The sequence below is a fragment of the Pagrus major genome, chromosome 14, assembly GCF_040436345.1.
Source record: "Pagrus major chromosome 14, Pma_NU_1.0".
Classification (NCBI taxonomy): Eukaryota; Metazoa; Chordata; class Actinopteri; order Spariformes; family Sparidae; genus Pagrus; species Pagrus major.
The window spans coordinates 9117211-9141152 of NC_133228.1; the positions used below are offsets into that span (position 1 = coordinate 9117211).

Sequence of the window (23942 nt, forward strand, 5' to 3'; positions counted from 1 at the left end):
TTTTACTTGTACTTTTGATGTGTAGGAATGTTTATTATTAAATACTTTAGGACTTTTACTCATCCACTATTCATATGGGTGACTTCACTTTGTCCAAAGTTTTATTTTGACAAAATATCTTTACTTTTACTGACTTTTGGGTACTTTGTACAACACTGAGTACTTCTGGTAGCAGCAGAATAGGGCTAGTCCTTGATTTAGGTAATTGCTGCAGTTTTATGAATCATGGTAGTAATAACAGTGGAGATCAAGAGTAATAATGAATAGTAATAGAATTAGTAATGGTAGCAGTATTGATATTATTTGCATTATTTGGGTGTTGGTGCAAACTTAATTGCTCTAAAACTCATTCTACAGTAGAGGAGGTGATAGTTGTTGCAATAGAAGTCAGACAGTAATGTACTTAAATACAATTTCCAGGTATTTCTATTTTCTGCCACTTTATACATTTTGGAGGAAAATATTGTACTGTGACTCCACTAAACAAGTAACTTTAGTTACTAGTTACTTTGGAGACGACACGCTGAATCAGAGCCAAAGTAGCACATTTTTAAATGTATTTATTTTATTTGTCGATCAGATTAGAAACACTGATACCGATATTTTAAAAATGCTAAATATTGTATCCAATAATCGATCGACCTGTAGCGTACAGTATATACTGTACAAACATTTAAATATATGTATAATTTACTTTTACTTGTACACTTGGTACTTAAGTACATTTATCGCCAGAATATTACTTTTAAAACTTAAGCACATTTAATATAAAATACTGTAAGACTTTTACCAAAGTAATATTTCAATATCATTATTTTTACTCAAGTATGAGTTTTGGGTACTTTACAACACTGATAATAGTAAAATTAGTAGTACCAGTATTGCTAACAGCAGTGGATCATTAGTCTACATGCTAACAGTTTATTCCTGGACCTGAAGCTGATCCCAACACAAAATATATTAATATAATTTCAGTTTATGTTTAAATCACAACGTGGCAAATATGCAAAATAAGCTGAGATCAAAGCTCGAAATGGAAGCAGTTTGTGATACCAAACAGTTAATCATCCTCTCCGTCTCCATCTGTCTCTGTGGGGGGGCCGACTGATGACAGACCTGGAGCGTCCTTGGCGGTTTGTGGTTCTGCTCTTCAAGGCCAGTGTAAGACCCACCACCTGCACCACGTCCTCTAAATCTCTAATACACGTCCTGCACGATGAAGACGGCAACATCACTGAAGACTCGGAGCACTCGATTGAATGTAGCAGCACACATTAAGGTGTTTTTTTTATTGTTTACATATGTGCAAAACACTGCTTCATCCAAAGCTGGAGTAAATGAACAGGCAGGGCTGCAAAATACTCATACACAACAAGGTAAGCAAAAATAATGGAATCTGTTTATATACAATTTACAAAATATAATAAACTTTATATAAAAAAATGTATATAATCATCTATATTATTTAACTGAAGCCGTGGCCTTAAGGAACAGCTGCTAACATGCCCCCTTTTTACTCTTCTCCAGGAGCATCACATTGTCCTTTACATTCACTCGTTGCACATTTGAGGAGTCCTTTATTGCAAAAGTGTCCGTTCAGTGAGGTAGAAGTGTTCATTTTTTTGGTCGTCCTCTTCATGAAAAACAAGAGTCACTCAGTTAGGTGCTCGTTCTGCGCTGTGGGAAGGGATCAGTCCTGTGGTCAAACGGCTGTTCGTAAACGCTGTTGCTCTGCTCTGATGAAGAGTCCTTGGTGAGACTGCTCTCCTGGTCTGAATCGGCGTCCGGAGCGGCGTATGGATTCTCGTGCAGAGTTATTCCATTATGCGACACTGAGGGTGGGCCGAAGCCTGTGTACAGGTCCTTGTGAGGCCTCCAGGGAGCTTTCCCAAACGTTCCTGAGCGAGAAAAAAAAAGTTAGACCAAAGCTTGGCCAACATCCGGACAAGTTCGGAAAACGGATTAACTCGAGACCTACCCATGAAGGTGTTGCAGGGGGAGAGACACTCATGAGGCCTCCCGCAGTCGTTGGCTTCGCCCTCCTCCATAGAGGGTCGGCGGTCACTCTGCTGGTGAGTGGGGCCATGGTGGAGATTGGCGTTAGGGAGCTGCATCAGGACAGTGGAGGAGCAGAGGTCAAAATGCTCAGACAGGAAGTAGTCCCTCCTTTTAGAGCTGGTCAGGCTGCCGCTGTAGGAGTCAATGCAGACAGGCCTTTGGTCGATGGAACAGCCTGAAGGTAAAAAATGGAAATAATTAGTTCCTTGAGTGAGAAAAAACAAAATCCAGAGATAACGAACGTACTTCAGGATAATGGAATCTGACTTCTGTCACTGAACCTCAAAGATGGGGAAGGCGATACCAGTGAACAATAGTTGATTGCTGAGTCTCATTCCCAGGTCGTCAAATACCAACACTTTGAGTTGGTATTCGGTCCGAATTCGAACACCAGGCATTGGTATTTGATGGCCTGGGAATGAGACTATCTTTCTCCAGAACTGCCTTCCCCATCTTTAAATGAATCTTGAGTCATTGGACATCATGTTCTGGCTCAACAACAGTCTTGTTGTAGGATCAAGAGGACGTTTTCCATTTCACGGATAATTCGCACACACCTGTGAAGACTTCTGATGGATCAGGGTACATGTTGTCTCGACGAAGCAGTGAGCTGATTGGACCTTGATAATGGCAGAGGAGAGGATCAATGGCTGCCTCCATGTCTGCTTCACTTCCTGTATCCAGCTGACAAAGACCTGTGTTGGCGAAGGAAACAGGATCATGTAAGATAAATGTGATGCTGCACAACAACTCAATTTTAGAAAAAGAAGATCGGGCAGGTGTTTTACCGTTCATGTCTTTAGGTTGAAGGTAGAAGCCGCTAATGGACGAAGCCATATACTGATGGCTGCTGCCGCTCTCTGATGGGATGTAGCCGTCCTGTCGGTCAGCGAGTGTACCCTGGGAGGACAGGTAGCTGGGGATGTCGGCGGGCAAGTTGGTCTCATCTGGAGTAGAAGGACACGAAGTTATATCATAGGCAAGTGTGGACAGAAGATGAAACTTTAAGGTTCAGGGAAACCTTTGTTGACCTTGATCAAACAGAATTCCAACTATGAAAAGCAATCGTGAACCAACCTGTGTTGGTGACGCTGCAGTCCTCGTTGCGTCGCCGGGTGTGGTAGATGATGACAACCCACACCAGTGACGTGCCCACCACGCAGCACACCACAGCTATAATGACGATTCCCACCGTGGTCCACCCATCATCATCTGATCCTGCTCCGCTAACCATACCGACGCCCACACCGCCCTGCACTCCGGAGTCACAGTTGGGATTCGGTATGACCGCCAGCCTGACGTTCCCCCTCTCGGTTCCCAGCGTGTTGGACATCTCGCAGGTGTACTTCCCTGCATCAGCTTCTGCGGCATCAACGATGATGAGAAGCTGGTTGGCGGCTGCGAAGAAGTGGCGCTCGGTCACTAGCAGCGGGCTGTCATCCTTGGTCCAGTTCAGCCTCGGGGGAGGGCTCCCGCCGGCTATGCACTGGAGGACAGCAGTTTCACCCTTGGCTACAGTGCGGTCCATGAGGGGCCGCAGGAAGGAAGGCGTTTCTGTAGCACAGCAGAGGAATAGAAAGCGACAACGTTAGAGTGATCGATCAGTGACATCAGTCCTGCTCCAAATGCGGAGTGTGACTGTTTCTCACCTAGAACAGTTAGCGTAGCATTCGCAGAAATAGCTCCAGCTGTATTCTGAGCTGTGCAGCTATAAACCCCGATGTCCTCGGTCTTGACGTCCACTATGAAAAACACATCATCCTCCGGCATGACGTGCATGCGGCGCTCACGGGCAGCAGGGAAGTCGGTGCCTCCGTCTTTCTGCCAGGCGATCTGAGGGGAAGGGTGACCCACAGCGGCACATTCCAGCCTGGCTGTAGCTCCAGCACGTATACTCAAGTCCATTGGCATCTTGTTGAAGGAAGGCAGCACTGGGAATGATAAAAAGACTTCTTTTAAGACTCATTTAAGACTTTTACAGGCAGTTTATGGGTTTTGTAGATAGAGACAGATGCCAAACATTATGTTTCTCCCATCTCAAACTTACTGTTGACAGTGAGCCTGGCCTTGGTGGAATATGACGACCCAAAGTGGTTGGAGATGACGCACTGGTACTTTCCCTCGCTGGAAAACTCAACATTTCGGAGCTGCAGGGTGGTCGTGTACTCCGTCACCTCCGCCTCACCTCCCGCGCCTCCCTGCACACGCAGGTGGGCCTGGTTGTGGATCTCGGCGTCGTTTAGGACTTCGTTGTCTTTCTTCCAGGCGAAGGTCATTGGCGAGTCGCTGGAGCTGGCCGCAGAGCAGACGAACGTCACGTTGGTGCCCTTGAGGGCCGACTGAGTCTCCGGCTGCACTGTGATTTGAGGCTTTGGGAAATCATCTGGGAAGAAAACAAAAGGGATAATTAAAAACTGCCATATAACAATTCCCATGTGTTAAGGTCTGGTTTATTTGGCTGTTTGGTAATTTTTTGGCATTTTTTTGGTAGATGAGGCTGCGAAAGGGAAAAAAACAAACTGAGTAGTTTACTCTGATGGTAACCAGAAAAGCTGAAAAACTTAGTGAATTTCCATAACGGCGCCTTCATGCAGCTCATTAGCTTGTCCAGGAATCAGGGAAGGAAAATACTGAACAATCCGGGTCAGTTTGTAAATGGAAAAGCTGCCTTGGATAAATGTCTGTTTCTGAGGCATTACAGTATGTGTGTGTAAAGGTGTTACACCAAGTGAATGCATCACTCACCACACACAAACTCCTCCTGGCTGACGGCGAACACGCTCCTGCCCTTCAGCATTTGTGGGTGGGCGCAGCTGGCATTGACGCAGGGCAGGAAGGTTTGTTCTGCCACCCAGACGGGAAGCCACTTGAGCTGGCAGTCGCACAGCAGGCTGGATGTGTTCAGACGTCTGCCAGGGCACAAGATACCAGAAAGATTTCATTCATAAAGCAATAATATGACTTTAAATGTTGGTTTTTTTTCGAGATTTTGCTCTTACATCGTTCATAAAGAAAGCTTGAACAGACTACTTTTTAAAAACTGAGTGGGAAACTTGCATCTATTAAGTCAGAATAAAAAATTATAAATTTCCTCGAACAGCTTTTCGCTGGACGCTATCCTTCGGTGGAAGGAGACAAAAGAAAACCGTGAACCTGTTATTAACATTGAAGTAAGCACTGTTTGGTGCTGACTTTCCCAGAAGACCATAATGAGTTTCACCTGGTGTTCTGTCCCACATCAACTCTAAAACACTAACTACATTTGTCCTTAAAAACGGTTCTACTTACAGCTCCTGCAGGTTCTTCATCTGAGAAAAGGCATTCGCTTGGATGGACATGATAGCGTTATTACTCAAATCTCTGCGGGGGAAAAAAGAAAAAGAAATTAGGACTGGTAAGATCCTCACAGAAAGATGGCAGCTTTTTCTGCCAACATCAGCCGAATAGAGCGAAAACTTCAATCGAGGGAAGAAAAAGGTCTGGGCTCCAGAACAATAAAACTCTGGGCAGCAGTTTGCTGTGTTAATCAAGAGAGGCCCAACTCTGGGCTGCTTTGAGCTCTGGCAACGGCTGGGAAAAAACTCTAATTAGAATCAAATGCAGCTGTTGTACACTCACACTCACACACATTCACACACACACACACAGTTCCCTTCACTCGCCTCGGTGATCGATATAGTCTGGCACACACGTAAAGATACTAATGGCAGTGTTTTTTCTCGACTCCACATCAAAGCGCAGGAATGGGAGAAGATAGTTTGAGTGTACAGCTCTAACAAACAGCCTCTGTGTCTCAGTGTGATTCACCCTGCTTAGTTTACAGCTCGGACTTTTGGAAACAATCAGTGAAACACGAGGCCAACTCACAGGTGCTGCAGCGCGTCCAGGCCAGAGAAAGACTTCTTGGTCACCGAGCGGATCTGGTTCCCCTGCAGGAATCTGGGAAAACGACAAAAAACTGATCAGTTTCAGAGCTCAGTTTTACTCGGTTGTCTTATTTAATCTGTGTCCCATGAAGTCACACAGTCCAACTTGAAACATCATGTTACACCGATTGTGAACTCACAGTTTTTTGAGCTTGTCCAACGCAGAGAAAGGCCCATTCATGTCCTCAATGGTCCAGGAGATTTCATTCTTTTGGAGATCCCTTTCCGAAAGAAACAAAGACAGACCGCGTTGTAAAAAATCCACACCCAAAAAACAAACTGCAGTCGCGATGTTAATAAAACTTTATGCGGCTTTACATTTCGTGTGAGGGGGAAAAATGTTTGAGACTTTAAAATTATATTCAAAGCGGCTCCGTGCCTTACAGGAAGTTCCTTTCTGGCCTTTGTGGCGCTTTTAAAAGTCTGCAAAGGCTTTTCTGTGTCGTGTAGAAAAATAAGTTTTACAAGGTGCTGCAATATAACATGTGCGCTGCATTTGAGGGGATAAATATACTCATGCAATTCAAATATGTATGTGAGTCACCCTCAAAGGAGATCCTCCATCCCCCATTAAATTCATCATGAGTCTGTGATATTTAACACATTCTTTGGGGTCATCTGTGACCAAGAACTGTATTTTTCTTTTTTTTTGTAAAACCCCTACTTATGGTTCACTCCCAGCCTGTCAGTCAGTGCAGTCAGGAGTTGGCTGCAGCAGCTGTTCATAAGTCCAAACTTAGCCTAGTTAAAGTGTTGCTAAGTGGAGATTTGCTTAAGACTAAAATAAAACTGGCTGAACCACACAAACTAGAACTCAAGTAGAGATTAGTTGTTACTATAATAATGAATATGTACCATAACATGTACTAAACAAACCAACTATAAACAAACATATACAACTAATCTTTCACATAATCTTTTGAGTTTCAGACCAGATATGTCGGCCCATCGCCTCTTCTACTCTTCAATCTGAATGTGTCATACTGCTAGAAAGCTAATGTAAGTTTTGCTAGTTCGTTCAGCTAACTATGTATATATTTAAAATTTAAACATTTGAAAAATCTCTATTTGAGAAATGTTTTTTTAACCAAAGTTGTCCAAAGTAAATACCTCATTACAATGAGGCTGAGATTAAAAGTAAAGGACGGCCGGTGCAATCTACTTCTGGTCTAGTTCACTTTACTTCTCTCTGCCTTAACTTCAATGGATTTCCCCCTGTATGATCTTTGAATACAGGGAAAATACAAAGCTCTTAAAAAAAGGTGACACTCTTTCATTTTGAGGGAATGACACCTGAACTCGACGATGAACGTCAGCTTTCCTTGAAACGTTTTCTGCTATCAAACTTAAGCCGTGACAGCTGAAAAAAAAAAATGCGGAGACATTTTTCCCGCTATCCACAGAGAGAAATACACCAAACAACTAAATATAACAGCATTAGAGTACAAACATCGCTAAAAGCCAAGAATTTCCCGGAGAAATTGCCTGCTTTGATCCCTCAGCTGCTCTAATGCTTTCAAACAGTCATTTTCCTCCTCGGCATGTCTGGTTATGGCTGATTGAGATTGAGGAACGGTGTGTGTGTGTGTGTGTGTGTGTGTGGGAGGGGGTGGCGTATTTGAAGCCCTGAAGCAATCCATGTCCACCTAGCTGCACACCTGCCCTACGGTGACCTCAGCAGCACAGCTCACATTTGGTTCCAGTTAAAAAAGCCCAAACCAGGGGAAATGTTACGGAGCCTCTCTGTGGGAACGGGGGGATGGGTGGATGTGGGTGTGGTTGAGTGTGGGGGGGGGGGGGGTCAGTTGGAGGAAGGGAAGAGGTGGTGGTGGGGGGAGCTGTTGAGGTTGGGGCTGTGCTTCTTGGAGGTTTTTTATGTGTGTGGAGAGACCTCAACACAGTAATCTATTTCACATCCCCAAAACAAATCAGGCAGGATATTTCCACTCAGGCAGGGGATTGTTGGTGGAGGTGGGTTTAAAGAGGGTGGGAGGGGCGACAGAGCAGCATGTGAAGCACTTACTTTTTTCAGGAACTTGTACATACAGTTAATGTTAATTGTAGGCTGACAGACTGAATCACACAAAGTACATACTATCTACTTAAAGGAATAGTAGGAATAGTGCTACTTCCTTTGTTTTAATGAGAAAAATGAAACCACTCTCGCTTCTGTGAATTAAAGTTCCCATGAAGTCAAAGTCTGTTGAAGTGTTTTTATCATGTATGTCTTTATCTCACTTACACACTGGTGTCAGGCCCAAAAATGGCAAAAAAGTTGATTTGTTGGCATTTTTAATGGTGTACTTGTGTACTTGGTGTACTTGATGAGTCATCCTGCACTGGGGGGAGTATACTAATTTTGTATCCAATACAAAATACCTCTGGACCGGGGACGTGCTCTGCCTTTGAGAGCCAGTGACAGTCCCAAGGTGATTTATGGAGTTTCCCAATGGACAGTAGCTTTGTTGCTAAAGAGATCGCTGCAAAATGTAGCTGCCGTTAACTAGTTAGCGGTCCTATTTGCTGACTCAGCCCCAGGGGGAAGAACCACCTCCGTACTGTATTTCTTGTTGCCAGAATGGCCTCCATCTTCTGTCCTAGTTCTGTCCTCGTCCCAGCTGTGCTCACTGAGAGCTGCCAGTCTGAGGTGAGTTGGTGCACCGCTAGCCTCTTGGTCAGGGCTGTAATGCACATTTAGCACTGTTCGCTACTGTAAACGCCAATCAAAATCCGCAACAAGTCCCTCTTGAGCTGCCCGCTTTACAGGAAACATGTAACTATGCCAAAGGAAACAGAACTCCACTGGCCGCTTCATGGGAACTTTAAGTACGTAGCTGGAGTTGGCAGAGGATTAGCCTAGCTTAGCACAAAAACTGGAAGTTACTTTGGCAAAGTTAGCTAAATCTGTGGTCGTCGCTAAATTAAATAAATTAGAACATATTTTTGTCTGCTATATTCTAAGGTTGTGCAGATAAGCCACCAACATTTTGACATAAATCATGTGACACCTGTGATGAGCGAGGAAACCTTTGCGTGGTGTTTGGCATAAGAATTCTGAATTTGACTCACAGCATCTGGAGGTTGGAGAGGCCACGAAAAGCTCCGTCTGCGATGAAGCTCACGCGGTTGTTTCCGATGTGGAGCTCGTCCAGCAGGCTCAGGCCCACGAAGCTGGATTCCTCCAGTCGGGACAGATGGTTGGAGGAGAGGTTTCTGTAGGACAGGCAACAAAAACAACATGAGAACGGCATGAAAAAAGTCTAATAATCTTTTGCTTTATCATTACTACTGTTCTTTACATTTCCGCATGGTTTGCCATTTTGTGCTTCACTACTCTTTCAAGAAAATATACTTTACCTCACATTAAAAGTCTCATTTTCAACATTCCTTGTTCCTTTTACTTAATTTATAAGTGTCCAATCTCATTTCGAGGTTTAGTTGTCTTTTAGTTTGTCTCTACTACATAACTCTACAGATGAAAACTGCAGGAACAAATATGAAAAGTCCATAATTTCAGTTCTGTACAGGTTTGGATGTTGGAAAAAATCCAGACTTTAAAGACTTGAGTTATCTACAATCAAAAATGTTGGCATTTAATTCTACGATAACCTTCATTTTGTCTGAGGAGATCAAAACAGAACCCTTGAAACAAACTGTTGAGAGCGGCCCGCTTTTTAAGTAAACTCAGATGCAAACACATCAGATAGCTGGGCACGTTCCCAGCCAGCAGGCGGCTTGTTTACTCTCAGGTTCATGTGATAAGAGCGAGGGGGGAAAAAAAGAACAACAACCTATCTGTGAAAAAAACGCTCCAGACATTGCAAACACTGAACTGACCGCTGCTGTAAACAACAGCCACAACAAAGGAAATCCAGTCTGCTTCCAGGAATGTGTGTTGATGGGTGGGAAATCACTCAAGTTTGTGGGTAATGTAGTGTTGCACATGAAAGAAACTGCAGCTGATAATGGATTCCCATAGGAAAAATAAGTGGGACTTCCGGAGGGAGGTGTTTTTGGCTCAAGTGACATCAGAACAGAGAGGAGGCACAGGGGTGTGTAATGTGTGCTGGCAATGCTTTAATGTTGGCACCGGCTGGCAGAGCATAAAAGATGCTGCTTTGTCTGCGCATGTGTGTGTGTGTACGTGAATTGGCGACGGGAGGAACCGGAGTGTGAAGAAGGGCAGGCGGGAGTGCCAGAGAGGAGGAGAGGGCAGCGTGGAGAAGTGTTGGGAGTTCAGAGTGTGAATGGAGAGTGAGGAGGGAATAACGAGAGGGAGGGGGGGAGGAGAGAGGAAGAAAGGTGGACTCACAGCTCGCTGAGTTTCTGGCAGAACTCCCAGGCGTCAGGTCGGATCCTGCTGATGGCGTTGTGGCCGAGGTGGAGCTGCTGCAGAGTCAGCAGGCCGTACAGCCAGCCCTTGCTCACCTCCGTCAGGTTGTTGTAGTCCAGCTGCCTGCAGGCCCACACACACACACACGTACACTCACAATGAGACTCTGTACTGCATTTAAAGGGTAAGTCCACCCAAAAAATGAAAATTCAGTCATTATCTAAACACCTTCACGTCTCCTATAAGTCTAGCAAGATGTGCGAACAGAACTTGATGCAGATAATCTCGTGAATGTGCTTACAGGACTTCCATGTTGCTGAGGCCCCAGAAGGCTCCGTCCATCAGGCGGCTGAGGCCGTTCCTCTGCATCTTCAAGGAGCGGAGAGCGTGCAGACCGTGGAACGTCAGGCCCTCCACCCTGCGAACACGGTTCCTGCTCAGCTCCCTGAAACACACACACACACACAGAATGGTAAGTTTCAGAGCACAAGCAGAGAAAACTGTTTTTTTCCTCCAACTGTTTAATGTTTCCCCAGAACTGCACTGATTTCAAAGTGTTGACACGATACACATCATGAGTCACGATTTGAAGCCCTAATTGTGACATTTCTCGAATAAAGCAGAAACAAAGCTTACAGATGCTGGAGGTTGGGCAGCTGGAAGATCTTGGCTGGGATGGAGGACAGGCGGTTGCGGTTCAGCCGAAGAACCTGCAGACTGCTGGACAGGTTGGTGAAGCAGCCCGTCTCCAGCGACGAGATACGATTGTTGTTGAGGAACCTGAGGAACATTTAAGAACAAAGACTGATTAAAATGTGAAGAACATACTCTCCAGAAATGATACATTTTGAGCTTTTCCCAGCATTAAGCAAAAACACTACAATGTATATATATTTGTAATGAGAGAAACATTGCTTAATGTTCTGATACAGTCACTGGTGTGCTGTTTCATGGGTTTCTGTGACGCACTAGGACACACTCATGTATTCTGATCAGGCACTAACAGAGCTGGTGACACTCACAGGTTCTTGAGGGGCAGCGCGGGGAAGGAGCTGGCCTTTATATCCACAATGTTGTTGTTGCTGAGGTCGAGTGTTTCCAGAGCGAGGAAGGGTCTGAGCTGCTCCTCTGAGATCCTGGTGATCCTGTTGTTTGCTCTGAAAATACAGACACCATCGCTCCAATAAATGACAAAAATACTGTGTATTTGACTAGCGGCGCACACCAGTTTCATGTTTCACGATACACAAACAGTCAAGTCCCTCAATTAGCCTGCGGTATTAAAAAATGCCAAACTCTCACGCGCTTGTACAGCTAAAACTTACCACCCAACGTGAAACGCTATCATCTTTTTTTTTTTTCTGCTGATGATGCATGAATACTTCAAGGATGCCAACAAATTGCTCAGTGTGATCAATGTTGCTGCTCTTCACACCAGGTCCAAGCAGGAGTTTAGTGATGTGTTATTTTGTTTATAAGGTAATTACCAACAAGGTATTTAAAAAAGTCACCTGCCAATTACTTGGCTGATGAATACCATTCCCTCAGTGAAAGCATGCCTCGGCAGAGGCCAGCAATTTCCTGAGCTGCACGCCTCCTAAATTGCAGTGCAGGGACTGCTTAGTTATAAACAGAGGCTGTACAGTGCCCTCTTTGTGCATGAGACTCGGCAGTAGAGAGAGAGTGGGGGGGGGGGGGGGAGGCAGGAATTCCCTCCGATGCACCAGACTACAGGCCTCGTTTTCAGTATTCATTGGGATGGTTACAGTCGCCCCTTCCAGCTACACCTTACTGACCAGAGAGCTGTTAGTTTTTCTGTTGCCTTTTTTCCAGCAGCCCTCGACAAAATGTGGAGACAGGTTTATTATGCAGGTTTAATTTGGGATGTGGTGTCAGTTCATTTTTTTAATTGTTGGAATCTGTCAATCACCTGACCCACAGTGCAGACCGCTTCAAAAACATCAGTCATGGGGATGTAGGATAAATTTCAGCCACCTAAATTATTGGCCCGATATTGGGAAATATATATTATGAGCTTGATATCAAATCAGTGAAATTACAGCTGACAACACCTAAAATGTACCGAATCTACACACCGATACAGTAGGTGGTGGTATGCATGTTTGTAGTTGGCTTTTGAATTACAAAAATGTGAAATTATCGGTCAATTTATCGCTGTTGGCCAAGAGAAGCAGGCAGTTGCTGGTGCTGGTACTAATCCCTAATTTCTCATAATTTCTGATGTTTTATGGATAAAATAATTAAGAGACAAAGGGAGAAATTGGTGGGCAGATTAACTGAGAATGAAAATAATCTTAAATTTCAGCTCTGGTCACAAATGTCTTAAGAAAAATAAAAAATAAAAACAGTTTGAAACACTCCATACATGACGTGTCCCTTCTCAGCCATTGCTCTCAAAGACTCTGCTGTCTTATCTTGACCTCAGATTTGATTCTCATTTCACCTCAGGCAGAGAGGCGGCACGACACCACGCTGCTGTGAAACTGATACGTCTCGCACCTATTCAAGACACTGAGGAAACTCTGACCCATTTTCCACGTGTTGATGTTGATATTTCCATAGTAATGTGATTCTCTATCGGGAAATTGCAACACATTTTGGAAATCTTCTGATCCACACACATAGGGGAAGAGTCACCATTCAACAAAGATTAAAGATGGACGTCAGCCAGGGCTGTGCATGAGCATGTTTCTGAGCTTAGTGCTTGAGTCAACGTTGGCGCGGTGGCAGGGAAAGACAGTAGGCTGGGGGGACTGGCGGGGTGGAGAGGGGCAAGTGGCAAACTTACCCAAATGATACAAATAAAACACTGTATGATGCACTGAAGCTGTTTAAAGAAGTTAAATCACTGCTGGATTAAACTTACGTTCTTACGTGGAGTTTGGTGTGTGAACACAGGCTAGCAATTATCTTTAATTAATTATGTTCGCAGCTAAAAATGTCGTAGATACTCCAAAATCTACAGAAAGTTTTTGGTGCACATAAACTACAGGCTATAGTAAAACACATATCACTGTCAGCAATAAAAACAGCACAAGTAGCTCTTTTGTTTGGAGATTTGCAGAGGGCTTTCCACGCACCAAAGCCCTCCGGTTCCAAACAAAAGCGCCGCACACCACCTGTGTCTCAGTTTTCATGTTCCCCTGACTGGTCGCTGAAAGAGGGAGGGCCGCCCGGTGAGACAGAACCAGTCTTTCCAGTTTCTCTCAGGTGGAAAGTAGATCCATAGAGAGGCACTGGTGCACACTTCCTGTCTGGGGATGAGGAGATGGACCCTTAGGATACCTGGCCAGCTAATTATTCGGTAATCCTCTCAGCCCTCTCAGATTCATCCTGGTTATTTTAGCATCATCAACTCTGTGACTGCACGGACGGACAATAGACCACGTTCACATGGCGGCCATTTTCCTCTGACATCAGGCTCGCGGTGGGAAGCTCAAATGTTTCACTGCTGTGTTGCAGGTTGGAATCATTGTTCTACTTCCGATTAGCAACTGAAAGTTTGGAGGGACATAAGACCGTATTTCTGCCTAAAACAACATATTTGATAACCCTTTACTAACCATTAGACAGCAGCTAACGTTAGCATTCAACCTCCATCTTGTGTTAGAAAATACAACAGGAAAGGTGTAAATTAATCCTGAAATATCAGCGTACATCTTGGAATGGTCGCTAGTTAGCTAGGATATAGCTACACAGCTACATAACATTAGCATTCAACCATTTCCTTGCTTACCACTGTATCATGTAACACCATCAAACAGTAATGTTAGCTAAGAAGTGGTTGAATGCTAAGGTTAGCTGTTGTTTGGCTATTTCCTAGCTAACTAGTGAGCATTACTGTACAATTTCAAGATGTACACTAATATTTCAGAGTTAATTCACATCTTTCCTATTGTATCGTATAACAAACAGTAACGTTAGCTAGGAACTGGTTGAATGCTAGCAGTACCTGCCGTCTAATGGTTAGTTATGTGTTGTCAAATATGTTGTTTTACCTTAAAATTCCTTCAAATTTTCACTATCCGCTGTGAAATGATAGTGATTTGTGACATAAGCTTCCCACCCTGAGCATGATGTCAGGGGAAAATGGCCGCCGTGTGAATATAGTCTATTGTGCCCTCATACAGCAGATCCTGCTGTCCTTCATGTCCCCCGCCTCGTCTCAACATCTGCACTGCCACTCAATGAGCACTCTTCTCCACACAAACAAGGCGAGCATTGTACACTTTAATCACACACACTTCAAATTTGTTCAACCCATTTGCTATCAGATAACGTGATTATAGTGCCATTACAAGTGTGGCTGTAGGGCTTTGCTGCTGTTAGCGGAAGTCGATGGAAAAGGCCAACCGTGTGCCAATAACAGCCTGAGGCATCGTGGGTATTGATTACTTATGTACTCATTGTTAAACTGAGGCAAGTAGCAGATAGACACTGAATCAATACTGCTGCGCTGCTGTGATAAGAACCACAGAAAGACCGTCCAAACCTCGAATTTTGGAAACGCGAGTGTTATAAGTGTGTGGGTTAAGCCTGTTTTATTACAGGCTTGTTACACCAACACCATGTGGGTTTCACACAAGCACATACCTGCCAGCGCTCTTGACAAAACCCCATAGTATTTTTGGCCTGCAGCACCATCAGACTGACCACATTTACTCACTGAAAAGTTATGTTGTTGTGATCGTCGAGGGTTTTTATGTTGTTGATTCATGTTTTCAGCAAAGCTTTGTTCATCCAGCAGCAAACTAATTCTCTGACCGGGGGCGGCTCTTTAAATGGAAAGTCGCTACTTCCAAAACCGTCTCGCTCGTAGTGCGTGCGTGCTCATGTGCGGTGGTGCGTTCGTGTGTGTGTGGTATTTCCTATTGGAAAAAGAACAGAGTTTTGAGAAGCCATCCGATGACTCCCTCTCTCTGCACTGGCGCCTTTAATGAAAACCAGGGCTGCGTTTGCTGTTGAGACGCCGTATTAAACTCTGCACATATCTCACTCAGATGGCTGATCGTCTTAACACGTCGGCTCACAGTCGGAGAGGAGAGAAGCGAGGATCGTATGAACATGTGAACTGAAGGACCTTCAAGTAAAATGACAGGGGAGCCGGAAAAATTCTTGATGCATCGACAATTTTCTGTTTCGCCTGAAATACTGAGACAATCATGGATGTATGCACAACTTCAAGTTGCTAAATGTGTTTCGCCTTTTTAATTAAAAGACTAAACAATAAACTGAATAATCAACAACAGCTTGCAAAACTTTTCATTAGTTGCAGCTTTAGTTAAACCCCTGTCTTACATACATCTACTATGAAAATGTCACGGATTATTACTATAATCACTGCTGTTGTGGTTTGTAACCCTCGTCTTCGACAAGGTTCCCATTTCCGTAGACATACCAGAAGGTTCACTGCCTAATATACCTAATCAGACCTGGAATCTCCAGGTCATTTGTTGAACCCCCCTGAACAGGCAGAGGGATTTAGCGGCGGTGGGGTTTACCCCCTCCATAAATTCCTGGGAAATTGTTCAATTAATTAAGATGATCACGACTCAATTACTACCAGCTGCAGGGTTATTGCCGTTTGTTTTTACTCGGAGCTGCGAGGTCAAAGAAGTCGGCGAGAGCTGCCGCTATGTCTGACTGGCTGTTTGAATAAGTGGTATTCGATACCCCGAAGGTCTTTTTTTCCCTTCTTTACTACCCTCCCAGCTTGACGAAACTGAAGGAGGGAGAAAAATGCTGGAAAATCACACCGCACCACCTAATCTGACGGAGAGGACGCAGGCAGAGCGAGAGCAAGTGTACATCTCAGTTTTCTTCTTCTTCTTCTGTGTGCTCCTTTTCTTTATATTGCTTCTGACTGATTTGAAATGAATACTTCACTTGCAGACAGCAACAGTTTCATGGATTCACATTGTGGTGTTTTTTTTTTTAGGGTTTTTGAGGCCAACGGCAATGTTTTGGAACCAAAACAACCAATAACCATCGTTCTGTACGTCAAACTAGGGAGTAGGCTTGGCTATGACCTCCCTCCTGCTATACTTTTAGCTTTAGCACCAGCATTAGCGACAAAAAGCATCAAATATCTCTGATAAACACTTGGTAAATAGTTTGTACCGTTCTCTAGAGTTATGCTCAAACGAGATGTCTTCTTCCAACGTGAATAAGCTGTTTCATGTTTTTCTCTGACTCACAGTTTTTTTTTTATCTCCAAAGACGACAATAATCAAAAGCTGTAGTATTTATCTGGAGTGAGTTAAAGCAGAGTGAACATGGACGACACGACTTCGGGTAAACCAAAGTGAACAGCGGCCTCAAATCAAATAAAAAAATTATGGTTTGGATCAGGTCTGGTATTTTTAAAGTGAATCTGTGCAGGAACTCTGCACTTCAACCCAGAGTTGCTCAGAGGCACTTGGCCAGCACACACTCCAGTTGTGACAGATGAACCCGTGACCTCCTTCTAAACCATTCGGGGAACAATGCAGCCATTCAGCCCAGGTGTTGTTGACTTACAAATAATGACGGGAGAACGTTTTTTTTTCTTGGGTCAGGACAACAAATCCATTTATAATCAAATCCGTGCAATCTCCCTCAAGTGATAAAGTGAAATATGACCTCTAAGGTGTAAGAAAACCACCCCGCCCATCTACCTCTGCTGAAACTCATAGCTGGAGGTGACACTCCTGCGCTAAACCTGCAAACAAATTGTCGGCGGCTGACAGCTGAACGCCCCGAGGCTGCCGCGCCGCATCGTGTCGGGGCTTGATGAGGAATACGCCTCATCAAGCCGGGAGATGGATACATTCTTCCACAATAACTTCACATCGGTTTTGGAAAGACATGCCACAGAAAGCAAATAAAATTGTTGAGGTTTCACACACTAATAGCCGCTGTTCTTCTGAAAGCACGAATTGCACAACAATATTCCAAAAGGATCTTCTGGGAATTAGAGACAACAAGTCGAGCGCGAGCCAATCAGCCCAGTACTTGGTTCATGCTGCATATATATACTAAATATGGGATTGATTTGCTTCTGCAAGGCGTTGGACCAGGACACTGTTGCATTTTCAGACAGTCAGAGACAGTTTGGTTTTGTTGAGTCCCACAGAAACATGTGAAACATCCACCGATGCTTCAACATAAAAATCACCAAATTTGGATTTTCTCATTTTCACATGACGGGTTTTCTTTTCTCTCCAGCATCACGTCACTGCCTCTAGGTTAAAAATACACCGACAGCAGCAACTGCCACCAGACAAAACATTTCCATTCCTGTTGATGGCATTTGTCTTTGACCACGTGACCCGTCTGGGGCTGGGTGCCATGTCTCCAACTGGCCCCGTCTGGGAACTAGCTCAGCCAAAAGGGTTTCTCTCCAGAGGGACGGAGGGGGGAGGAACCGCTTCCCGGCTCGCTACTTTAACCAGTAATGGCAACTCTGGCCGAGGATTACCCTCTAAAGTAAACCGAAGTGGGTCTGGGGAGGCGTTGAACACTTTGAGAAAAAAGGTTTACTTACAGGATGAGCGTCGTGAGGTTTGAAGCATAAGGGCCCAAATCAGGTACGGCCTCCAGGTCGTTGTGGTTCAGCTTTCTGTGCACGTGAGGAAAAAGAAACAGTTAAAAGAAGAGCTCGGACAGTGACAGAGGCTGTTTGGAGAATCCTGTGTTTACTCTAGAAAGTGCTGCGAACACAAGGCATACTTACATTTCACTTAGATGTTGTAGTTTGGAAAACAAAGTGCTGTCAAGCACCTGCAATTTGTTATGGCTCAGGTCCCTGTGAGGAAAAAAAAGGCAAAAATGAAGGGAAAGTATACACCATGGTCTGTGTTTCCCAGCTGCTGCACTCTCCCATTTGGGTAGCAAACATAATTACATTCAAATTTTCTGTGTTATGGTTCTTTAACAGCGCGAACAGAGGAAATGGATCAAAGAGACGTCCCTGTAATTTAACAGCGAGATGCTGTAAAACTGATTAAATGGCACAGATGGGTCAGAACAATAAGCAAAACTTGGATTTACTGCTGACATATTGCTACAAAGCTGAATACAGGTTCTGAGACCGTCAACTGATTCTGCGCAAGTCACATCTGAAAAGGATCCAAAACAAGCTGCTCCGCATTCAGGTTCTCCAAAAATGGGCTTACGAGACGAAAGGCCTCGTATTGGCTTCTTCATCCCTTTAAAACAGAAGAAAGTGTCCGGGCCAACACAGCTCGCTTCATTTATCCAGGCCTCCGCTGAGAGGCAGAGCCAAAACAGACAAGCTGATAAGTTATTGAGGGGAGAGATTCAGTTTGTGCTGAAAACCTGACGAGGGAAGTCGATAAAATGCAGGAGTCAAGGTTTCAGTTCTGGCAGAGGTTGGGTCCAGATCTCTCTCTGGTGTCTGGTCTTTTATTAACCACTCAGTTTGACTTTAAGATTCACAAACCCTCAAGCTAAATCTAATAGTGTTTCCACTGATGTTTGGTTTATTTGTGTCTAACACCTCACACAGTTCAGCTGAAGAGAGTCCTTCTTAATCACTGTCTCTACATGTGTCTACAGAGTTTGCTTACTGCCTATTGTAGTCTTGATTAGCTTTCGTTTATGTCTGAACCGCCTCTGGATCCGGGCCTGACACAAACCCGACCGAGCCTGGTCTTGGACTCGACTGAGTCAGTCTTGGCTGCAGCTCGCTGGGGTTGAGACTCGTGCTTTTGCTGCCTGTTTTGAAAAAAGTAGCCTGAAAACCAGCTCGAGGAGTCTGGCAAGAGGAGCCTCGTGCGCCATAAAGTGGTAGAGTTATTGACGCTGCTGCGCACGATCAACGTCGTGGTGCCAGACACCCCCTCGCCCTCTCCCCCTCCTCCTCTCCCTCCTTACCTCCCTCATCTGGAATCCATCAAGGAGCTCTGGGAGGAGGGGAAGAACCTATCAACTGCTAATGTATTCACAATGCCGGGAAAAGCGAGAGGGACGCCTTTCAAACGTCTGCAACACCCCTGTCGAATATTCTGAGGCCTGTTTTTTGGTCTTTGGTGGAAAGTTTCATGAAGCACTCAACCAGAGTTTTACTCGCCTCGCTAAAGCTAAAACCCCAGCCCTCCTCTTTTTCTTTCCACGCACAGAGCTGCGTGTTGTTATTGTTGTTGTAGCTCCAGCGCTGGGGGCCATATGGGAAAGGTGTCCTATCATACTCCCGAGATAAACCCAAGTAGCTGTGACACTTCCACTTCCCTCACAAAGCAGGCTTTGAGCGGAGCAAGATAACACCCGGCGCTGCGTACAGGCTGCAGCCTGCATCTGCTGCTCTGGTGAAAATGTGCCGCGCCGCTTTCTTATCAAAGACTGGAAAGTGAATAAATGAGCCACTCTTAAGGTTACAAGAGCTGTCAGTGACTTTTTAGATTATGATAATGGGTCAGATTTTAAATACAGCTCCATAAATGTTACAGGAGGCAGTGTTTCAGCTGTGTGGATGAAGCCAAAGAGATACTTATCTAGTGACTGTAAATCAGACAAATAGCACATCTGAATGCCAAAGAGCAAACTTATATATTACAGAAGTATTATTTTCATTAATGACTAGTACATTTGTGATTTTGGAAAGCCAGTAATTACTGTAGCTCACTAGCTAATGTTTACACTAGCTTATTTTCCTATTAGCTAGGATAGCTACTTACAAGCAAGTAGTTAGCATTGGACTTAGCTTTTGTATTCCTACTTCTTGTCTTTTCCCCTGGTGATTAGCACCTGACCAAAGTTTTTATACGCCATACTATAAAAAATGTAGTATTTTGTCAGGATGCTTTGTTCCTAAGATTTCTAGCTTGTTAAACTCAGGAATGTTAGCTAGGTAGCTAACGTAGCCGTAAAATAAGCATGAGCTGTGACACGAACCCCAAGGATTCCTTTAATCACCTCCCTCCTCTTACTTCCTGTCTTCCTCGCTGAGCTGTAGTGATACCTCACCAGATAAATGTGGTTCCTCAGCTCTTAAATATTAGATAGAAAAGCTGGTTTAAAACAGTCAGGTAAGTAGTTAATGAAACTTAGCATTGGACTTAGCTTTTGTATTCTACTTCTTGTCTTTTCCTTGGCGATTAGCGTCACTTGGCCAACGTTTTTATACTCCTCCAGTGTATCAAAACTTCTCTATTTAGAAATATTTTTTAATGGTGTTGTATTTTGCCAGAACTTTCAGTTCCTTAGATTCTTGGATAGTTTAAACTCAGGAATGTTTGCTAACTAGCTAACATACCAGTAAATTAGCATTAGCTATGACACAAGCCTCAAGAATTCCCATTATTATCTCGCTCTTCATACTTCAGGTAAGTTGGCATAGCTAGGAAAAATTAGCATTGGCTGTTATGCAAACCACTGGGATTGTCCGTGTTATTTACCACCTCTAGGCCTCCTTCTTGTGACTCAAACTTCTCAATGTATTCAACTTTTAAATGCTAGTTTTCAAGGTGAATCAAGCACTGGTCTTGCCTCACTCTTAAACCTTAAAAAGTGAAAAGTCATTAAATCTGTGGCCTATTTTCCCCCCGACAACCTCCCAGATATCCACGACTTAACCCCACTTCTTCTTCATGCTCTCCTCTTCCTCTCCCTCCTCCTACTTTCTCCTTCCCCCCCTTTTCCTTTATGCGAGTTTGTTTCGAACTAATCCTACACGCTCCTCCTTAATCAGTACCATCGCTGGCTCTGGAGTTGCTAATTCAGCAGAAATAATGGGGTGCTGGAAAACAAAGGGTCGGCCGGTTTAAGGGGTTTAAGATGTGCTGGAGAGCCACTCGTAAATTAGCATGCCAGAGTGAAAAGAATTTTTCCCCCCATGTGGAACTTTTTTTTTTTCTTCTTCATTTTCTTTGGAAGGCCGGCCTCGGTTATGAGGCTCAGGCTGGGTCTGTTTTCTCTGGCAACGTCAAGTTTCCAGAGCAGCACATTTTAGAAAGAGAAAAACTAAACCCAACAGCAGGGCAACAGCTCCGACCGAGGCAGTGAATCAAGCACCGGGGCCTGACACACGGGACAATAAAAATCAAGTGCTGCAGCTCAACGCAGGGCGATAAAAATCCAGTCAGAATGATTATCTGAAAAGCAAGAACACGCCGAGGAACACGCCATTAAAGCTGTGTTTGGTATTTCAGCTCCAGCGGGCTTCAGGCTGGGCTCAGCCTTGTCTCAACTCATGGAGCCGGTGGACAAACAGGAGACTAATGGAGGTATTACTTTAGGAAGGAGTCCAAAGCTGCGCAGACGGCATCTGATTTATGCTTTTATGGCTTTGAAGGCCCTGAAGGTCTGTGAAGCTGAAACCTGAAGACTGAACCAACACTGAAACACCAAGAAAATGTGTGTGCTGTCAAACCATTATAAACATTATTGTATGTATGAGTCTAACAACTACTAATAGTGTTGTTATTACAAGTCAAACTGCCAGCACCAGCACCCTTACAGCTGCAGCTGCTCCCAGCCCAGAAAGATTGTAAAACACTACCTGCAGACTTGTTCTTAATTATTTACACTTTAATTAAGAGGTCTGGAGGGGCTGACAATAGCACATTGATGTGTAAATACACACTTAAAGTCGCGTTGTGCTTCCCTGCTGGCCTCCAGAAGACTGGCAGGCTGCTGTGAGGATCAATACATCTAATAAAACCTATTCACACACTGAAATACATTCATGACCGGGTGTAAAGTTGGACAACAGGAAGGTTTTGAACATGTTTTTTAAAATCTGTGAGTTCAGATGAGGCAGGAAAGTTCTGCAGAAAGTTTACAGGCTTGAACTTTTTAATTTTACTCAAATCAAAGTGGTTTTCTTCCTCTGCAGAACCAGAATGTGGTTTACAACCCAGTCTGTTTTCATTACAGCAGGAATGTGATGATCATGACTGATCACCCCCTCAGTGCTACAACTACAAAAAAACAACTTAGTGCAGATGTGTGAGAGGATGCTTGAGAATGAAATGCATGATCCGTGACAGTAATAAGACAAAACAAAGGCTCGCTAACTGCACTCACAGTTGAACTGTCCATTCCGGGATCGTGTTCGGGAGAGTCTGGCCCCTTTTCAGCCGACTGCAGTCCACCAGCTCCCCAGAGCAGGCGCAGGGTGGCGGACACGTCCCTGTGTGAGCTCCACATCCCCGCTGGAGCCTCACAAACAGCAGGAAAATCACGGCGAACCCTGCAAACCTGCGGGGCTGCGGAGAGGACCACATTTTCTCAACACCCCTCTTCGGGTTGTATCTTCAAGATGAATCCAAAGAAGAGAAATCGCCACAAAAATCCCCAAAATCTGGAGCCTTTAACCACCGCAGCCGATCCTTATATCCAATCCGTGGTAGTCGTGAGGACCGTGGAGGTGAAGTGTGAAAGAAACGCGCTCTTCTCAAACTTGTCCATTCCTGTGGAGAAACTTTTGTGCCTCACCGCCGCCGCCGCTGCTGCTGCTGCTGTTGGGGCAACTTGTGCTGTTCAGGATCCCCACAGAGCAGCGTGAGCACACAGCAGAGGTATGCGGGGGGAGGGGCCACGGGCAAGGGCGTATGGGAAATGTAGTCCGCGCTGCTGCCTCTGAGTTCTGCAGTCAGGACAACTTTATCCAGAGTTTTGGTAGCACTTTATAGCAACCATGGTTAACTAATAGGTAATTAAACTTAAGTTATGTATATATATATATATATGTATATATATATATATATATATATATGTATATATATATATATATATATATATGTATATATATATATATATATATATATGTATATATATATATATATATATATATATATATATATATATATATATATATATAAATGTTTCTAGCAAAAACAAACAAATAAAATTAAAAAAGATGAAAATTCCTTTAAAAAATGTAAATATAAATTGCCGTTTATGCAGTTTTAGAGGTAAGATGCTGGTTAATATGAAGGATTCTTAATTATTAATTATCTTTCATAATGTGAGCACAGTGGTCTGTGGCCCACCATTCATTTTCTGTTTTGGCCCCTAAAGGAAAAAAGTTTGGTCACCAACTTTTGCTATTTTACAGATGCTTGAGTATTAACATGTTTCCTAATTAACTATATTTCATTAGGAAATGTTGTACTTTTAACTCCATCCCATTTAGATGACAGCTGAAGTTTACAGTTTTATATCCGATTCAGATTTGACATAACGCTACATAAGCTCGTCTGTGCTGCTGTCCGGGAAAACACATACATAACTCCAAAATGTTACATGATAAGAAAATCAGCTTTAACATTACTGTTTACATTTTAGTACACCAACAATTCAACACTTTGGGAAAAAATTACAAATCTCACACATTTTAATTATAACACCTTTATTATTCAAATAGTGATCTGGGTAATACTTTGGAGAAATACTACAACAATACTACAACAACAAATTGTTATATTCATCTGCCCATTATTTTATTGGCTGATCATGTGTTCAATGAAACGTGTGATAATAGTGAAAATTGAATCAGTTGACATACTTTAAAGGGGCTCTGTAGTACTTTTGTGTTGTGCTGGGAGCTGGTCCTTAGTGGACTCCATTTCTAAACTTTAGCTTCATTAGCTGAAACCCGA

General features: G+C 43.8%; 1 protein-coding gene across 1 annotated transcript; it reads right to left on the minus strand.

The window, feature by feature from the left end:
* Positions 1–1255: 1255 nt before the first annotated feature.
* lrig3 (leucine-rich repeats and immunoglobulin-like domains 3) lies at positions 1256–22803 on the minus strand. The gene is made up of 19 exons (XM_073481047.1): positions 22366–22803; positions 18053–18124; positions 17864–17938; positions 11340–11474; positions 10954–11097; positions 10619–10762; positions 10297–10440; positions 9054–9197; positions 6125–6205; positions 5926–5997; positions 5347–5418; positions 4804–4967; positions 4106–4441; positions 3708–3989; positions 3136–3612; positions 2847–3005; positions 2616–2753; positions 1979–2233; positions 1256–1898 (listed from the first exon to the last, which is right to left on the minus strand). Exons 1-19 carry the CDS (start codon positions 22563–22565, stop codon positions 1660–1662), a joined length of 3333 nt encoding a protein of 1110 aa, XP_073337148.1. The 5' UTR covers positions 22566–22803; the 3' UTR covers positions 1256–1659.
* Between the last annotated feature and the right edge of the window lie 1139 nt (positions 22804–23942).

Coding starts and splice junctions, on each gene's coding strand:
- lrig3 (XM_073481047.1), bottom strand. CDS start 22,565: ATGTGGTCCTCTCCGCAGCCCCGCAGGTTTGCAGGGTTCGCCGTGATT. Junction 5,998..6,124: donor TTGGACAAGCTCAAAAAACT/GTGAGTTCACAA, acceptor TCGTTTTCCCAG/ATTCCTGCAGGGGAACCAGA. Junction 5,419..5,925: donor CTGGACGCGCTGCAGCACCT/GTGAGTTGGCCT, acceptor TTTCCCCCGCAG/AGATTTGAGTAATAACGCTA.